This window comes from Pseudoliparis swirei, chromosome 18 (genome assembly GCF_029220125.1).
Source record: "Pseudoliparis swirei isolate HS2019 ecotype Mariana Trench chromosome 18, NWPU_hadal_v1, whole genome shotgun sequence".
NCBI lineage: Eukaryota > Metazoa > Chordata > Actinopteri > Perciformes > Liparidae > Pseudoliparis > Pseudoliparis swirei.
This window is the reverse complement of record NC_079405.1, coordinates 3,882,043-3,888,042: the sequence shown is the minus strand read 5'-3', so window position 1 is coordinate 3,888,042 and position 6,000 is coordinate 3,882,043. Positions and strand designations below refer to the sequence as shown.

The following is a 6,000-nucleotide window of genomic DNA, read 5'->3' as shown; positions in this document are numbered from 1 at the left end:
GGAGCGATGACATCACCGGAGTCAGAGAAGCTTCCCTCTTTCATAACGGGAGTCATTTCACCACCGCTGCTGCTCTCAGTACTCAACACTGTCACTGTTTTTATTAATTTGTCCAGTCGCTTCTACGCTGATGTTGTCGTTATTTCCTTTAAAAGCCTTTCAGAAGCTCATAGGGCAAAATTAATTGATTTAGAAACCGGCACATTCACGGAAAAATTAACTGGCAATCATTTTCGCTGAATGATTAATTGTTTAAAATCCTGTTTCGAGCTCGAGCCAGCTTTCGTTTTGTGAGGCTTTGTTGTTATTTGGCTCACGTGATAGTAAACAGAATATCTGAGGGTTTTAGTTCATCCAATTGGCCTTCAGGAAAGTGTGACGGCCAATTAAAACGACCCTGTTTTACCCGGTAGGGTTTTATTTACAGTGATGGGTAAAACCCGGAAAAGAAGAAGCCTCATCAACCGATTCAGCGGGTTCGATTTAAAAGCTGCAGTCGTTGTTTTGTTGGCCACTAGGGGGCAGAAGAACTGACGGAAACATAATCCTGACAATATGAATTAAAAACAGCTGCTTCTACGTCCAGCGGGCACAAGAAATATCAACAACTCAGAGAAGCCGTGTATGAAAGAAAAAAAAGACTAAAAACAAAACAGCTGCTGGTGGAAACGTCGGACAGGAACCAAGAAGCTCAGCGGAGCGGCGAGAAATCTAACGCTACCGGCCGTGGAACGGGACAGAAACTCAAATACTGCACTAAGCTGGAGTTTAAGGTACTTGTACTTGAATTGAGCATTTAGAATGTACGCAACTTTATACTTCTACCTCCCTAAATCTCAGAGAAATATTTGTATCTTTTGCAAAGCTGAAAACTGGGATGATTTTCTACCCTTCATATATATATATATATATACATATATATATATACATATATATATGTATAAATATATATATATAAATATAAAAATATATACATATATATACATATAAATATATACATATATATATACATATAAATATATATACAGGACTGTCTCAGAAAATTAGAATATTGTGATAAAGTTCTTTATTTTCTGTAATGCAATTAAAAAATCAAAAATGTCATGCATTCTGGATTCATTACAAATCAACTGAAATATTGCAAGCCTTTTATTCTTTTAATATTGCTGATTATGGCTTACAGCTTAAGAAAACTCAAATATCCTATCTCTAAATATTAGAATATCATGAAAAAGTATACTAGTAGGGTATTAAACAAATCACTTGAATCGTCTAATTAACTCAAACACCTGCAAGGGTTTCCTGAGCCTTGAAAACACTCAGCTTGGTTCAGTAAACTAAATCACAAGTATGGGAAGACTGCTGATCTGACTGCTGTCCAGAGGACCATCATTGACACCCTCCATCAGGAGGGTAAGACACAAAAAGAGAGGCGCAAAATCCAAGTTGCTTGAAATCCAGTGTGAAGTTCCCACAGTCAGTGATGGTTTGGGGAGCCATGTCAGCTGCTGGTGTTGGTCCACTGTGTTTCATCAAGTCCAGAGTAAATGCAGCTGTGTACCAAGAGATTTTAGAGCACTACATGCTTCCGTCTGCTGAAAAGCTCTATGGAGATGAGGATTTCATTTTCCAGCATGATCTGGCACCTGCCCACAGTGCCAAAACCACCAGTAACTGGTGTACTGACCATGGCATTACTGTCCTCGATTGGCCTGCCAATTCCCCTGACCTGAACCCCATAGAGAATTTGTGGGGTATTATGAAGAAGAAGCTGAAAGACACCAGACCCAACAATGCAAATGAGCTAAAGGCCGCTATTGAAGCATCCTGGGCATCCATAAACCCTCAGCAATGCCACAGGCTGATTGCCTCCATGCCACGCCGCATTGATGCAGTAATCCGTGCAAAAGGATTCCCAACCAAGTACTGAGTGCATTAATGGACATTTTCAAATGTTTGATTTTGTTTTGCTGTTATAAATCTTTTTTTTTACTTGGTCTGAGGAAATATTCTAATTTTATGAGATAGGATTTTAGAGTTTTCTTAAGCTGTAAGCCATAATCAGCAATATTAAAAGAATAAAAGGCTTGCAATATTTCAGTTGATTTGTAATGAATCCAGAATGCATGACATTTTTGTTTTTTTAATTGCATTACAGAAAATAAAGAACTTTATCACAATATTCTAATTTTCTGAGACAGTCCTGTATATGTATATATGGATAACCTGAATCAAAGATTAAAACTACAAAACAGTAAATAAGTGTGACATTTAACAAAACAAAATGAAACACACATATTAGTGCAGCAGTAATATTAATCCAGAAACATCATATAAATGAAAATCCTGACGGAACAATACTGAACAATATTTCACTTTTTAAGAATTAACACTTTTACTTGGAGAGCAGCGAAACCCCCGAAGCACCTTTTCCACAGGAGTTTGGGTTTAGTTACTCTGACTCAAGGTGTTTGGGTGTTTTTAGGGGAAGTCATCTGTGACTGCAGCGCTGCCAACAGTGGGATGAGTGTCCAAGGAGTGTGTGTGTGTGTGTGTGTGTGGATGTGTGTGTGTGTGTGTTTTCTGGAAACATCAAGAAGCATTCTGTCCACAGCAGATGCTCAAACCGCGGGGGGTCGGGAGGAGGGGCGCGGTGTGTGCGCCTGTGTGTGTGTGTGTGTGTGTAAACAGCTTGCAGAGGAAGTTGGACATGTGTTGCATCACACGGGACATTGAGGACGGATGTCTGGTCGAGTGTTTGGAGGTTGGAGCGATGACGTCATCGACACAAACTCACAGCAGTCACAACCCTCCAATGTTAAATGCTGAAGCACCGAGGGAGCGCTTGATTCGACACGGCGTCGCCCGTGAAGGACACCGTGGGGGTCACACCGGCGGAGCTGCATTTGTGTCTCGGTGCTCGAGCGTCTTTGGGACGTTTGGCTTCATGCAAGAACATCGGTAACATTTTGTAGAGAAATTATTCTCAAGGAATAATTGAATTTGTGCAAACAAAATGTTATTTTGTGTTAACGCCTTCAGCACCCGATGATCACCTCCTCCACTCCGCTGTGTTATGGTAATATGTATATTATTATTAGCTTGTCACCGCGTTATATCTGTCAGTAACTGGCTAATAAATTACAAATAGAAGGCCTTATTTTCATTAAAGTTTTTATTTCAAATATTATTATGTGTGAAGCCCTGAATTGAGGATAATAATATATAAAAATATTATCAGCCACACTACGGTGACCGGTAACAATTATTTTCATTTTGCGATTAATCAATTTATAGAATCAGAAAATAGAAATGACAAATTTCCAAAAAAACAACGTGAAAATATTAACAAAATGTTTATACACAATATTTGTTTTTAAGTTAGCATCATAGAAGAAATAGAAAAGACAGTAAAATATTCACATTTGAGAAGCTTTTGGCATATTCGCTGAAAACAACGACTACTGACAAATAACTGGTAATAAAATTACTTCTGAATCATTTTAAATCAACTCAGAAATCAATTTATTTAAAATGTTTATATAGCACATAATAATAATGTTTTGATTCATTTAAATTCAGAGTCACAGTTAGTTAACTGTTTTCACTACTTCAATGATTGTAATTATTCGGCAGTTTACAGTAAATACAAGTTGGTTAAATTAGAGAGCAAATGACTAAAGGAGTGAGAGAGTGATGTTTGTGTGCCAACGTGAATAATGTGAAACCCGAAACACTTATTGAGCTAAACGCACAAATTAAATCAGTCTCGGACAACTTCTCCACAAAATAACGTTAAAATTGCCGACACACGCTCAGAGTTTAAAGGCGCAGGTATAATCCCATTATCCCCCCGCCCCCCTACGGAAGTTACCATGACAAACTGTGAACGCTGTGATTGGCTGTCAAAGACTTGAAGGTTGAGAGTTGCACCCTTTTACAGGTAAAGCAAGGCGAGAGAACGTCCCCCTCTAGACAGCAGAGAGAGAGAGAGAGAGAGAGAGAGAGATGGACTGGACACTCCCCTCCTGCCGCTGAGTGGAGAGTGAGGAGGGGGTGAGCAACAGGAAGGATGGAGGAACAGAGAGGGACAGATGGATGAGTGGAGGGGTTACCTTTGTTGCGATTTTCGGGGGGTCCTTGTTTTTTACCTGTTCGGACAGAGAGAGAGGGCGGAATGCTGATAAGATGGCTCAAAAGAAAAAGAAGATCAAATCAAACTGAACTTATAGAAACCCACAGGTGTGTGTGTGTGTGTGTGTGTGTCGAGGGCAGGAATGGACCATCAGAGGAGAGAGCCACACGGCACTTCTTTGCAGGGGTAACCATGGCGACGCTGACCGCCGGGTACCTGCAGTCACTCTACTGTACAACGACATCCTCTACAGCCATTGGTTGAGCACGTGGTCAGTTTAGTGGTTTCCGTGTCACCCGGGTGGTTAAAGGAATAGTTCACCCAAAAATAATCTACATTGTACATCGTGCTCTCCTCTCTATGGACCCAATACACATGGAGGATGTTAAGGAAGTGAGAGCATGAAGTGTACACTTTTATTGTTTTTAGGTGGACTATTCCTTTAAGGTGCTGACCGTGAACCAGACCTGCCCTGGGTCTGGTCTGACAGGTGCAGCAGCCTCTCTCTCTCTCTCTCTCTCCTTTATCTGTGGTCTCTCTACCGTCGACCTTCTCATAAAAAGGCGAATTCTCTGATCGATCAACAATTATTCTTCCAACGTTCACACGGATCGTGGAACGCTTTGGACGAAGCTGCACGCTTTCTTAAATCGCTGCGTTCACGGCTTCAGGTCGCGTTCACTCGTGGACGAGAGACTTTGATGGACTCTGTCCACTTCCTGCTCTGCATGAACGTGAACCTGTTATCACCGTCGATCGGATTAATGACCAGGAGTACTTTCCTCTGCAAGGGCAACAACTTCCTGTTGCCCTTATATGGAGCGCTCTGCTTTTATTGTGAAAGGAGGTTTGGCAAGGTCAAAGCCAACACACACACACAACCCTTGTTATTCAGCTCATGGTATGTGATTGATGACAAAGGCTGAACTGCTGCAAGTATGTTTATACACACACACACACACACCTAAGATGGGTGTGACTTTACATGAGTACATGTGTGTGTGTGGGTGTTTTATTGTGCATCCCTGTGTGTGAAGTGGGCCGATGCAGCCGCGCGTGACGGTAAAGTGTGCCGACTTTCTGCTGCTCCCAGAGACTCCAGAGACACACAACAGTGTGCGTTATTGTACGTTTCTGACTTGCCTATGAAATATTAACAGTGAGGACATTTTCGGGGACATTTTGGAAAAGCGTTGAGGGTTCAGGTTTGAGGATTACGCATCAAAGGACCCTCACGTGCCACATGTGTGAGACGCCGATATAAAAGCCGCTCATTTCTGCTCACTCTCAGCCCGAGTGGAGTCACGTCTTCAAAGCTTGCCTCGCGGCCCTCCTCGTCACCGGTTTCTCTCTCTCTCCCCTGAGTCGGTGCATTCAGCCGGTTCACAATGAACTCAAACTCTAGCCAGTAAAAACTAAAATGATCAGACAAAAAACAAACTTAAGAAAAATAAAAACATGAGTAAAAAAGGGGGTTAACGTGATCACAAGCAAAACCAAAAGCAAAAGAGGCCGACTCGGAAACGCCCGTTGGGTTTACGACAAACTGCTCTGCGGCAGCTTCAGGGTCATCGGGGCTTTTTGGGAGGGTTCCACGTCAAAAAGGTTCGCCTGGTGCATCAACACCTCGGTACGGTGGCCGTAAACCACCGTGAATAAATGAGACCAGGACGGAGTGTTTACGGTCTGTTGGTAAAGATTCCCATCGAGCAATTATTCAGTTTACGATAACAATGGAAGATTAACCCTCAACATTATTCATAACTCCTTGGTTATAGGCGGAAGTTAACAGCCTGTCCTTTGACTCGGTCTCCAGTTTGCTTTTTTTTTAATGTTTCCAACCGACTCTTTAAATAAAAAGCACC

At 41.7% G+C, this 6,000-nt stretch overlaps 1 protein-coding gene across 5 annotated transcripts in view; it reads right to left on the bottom strand.

The window, feature by feature from the left end:
- Nucleotides 1-6,000, bottom strand: part of LOC130207795 (plasma membrane calcium-transporting ATPase 1-like) — an 82,470-nt gene that overhangs the window by 33,504 nt on the left and 42,966 nt on the right. For 3 of the 5 annotated variants that reach the window (XM_056436500.1, XM_056436502.1, XM_056436497.1), the window contains exon 7: nucleotides 4,116-4,151. The exons of the other annotated variants lie outside the window; for them this stretch is intronic. In XM_056436500.1, coding sequence (XP_056292475.1) covers nucleotides 4,116-4,151 — 36 coding nt within the window. The remainder of the gene's footprint in view (nucleotides 1-4,115; nucleotides 4,152-6,000) is intronic. 5 annotated transcript variants of the gene reach the window in all.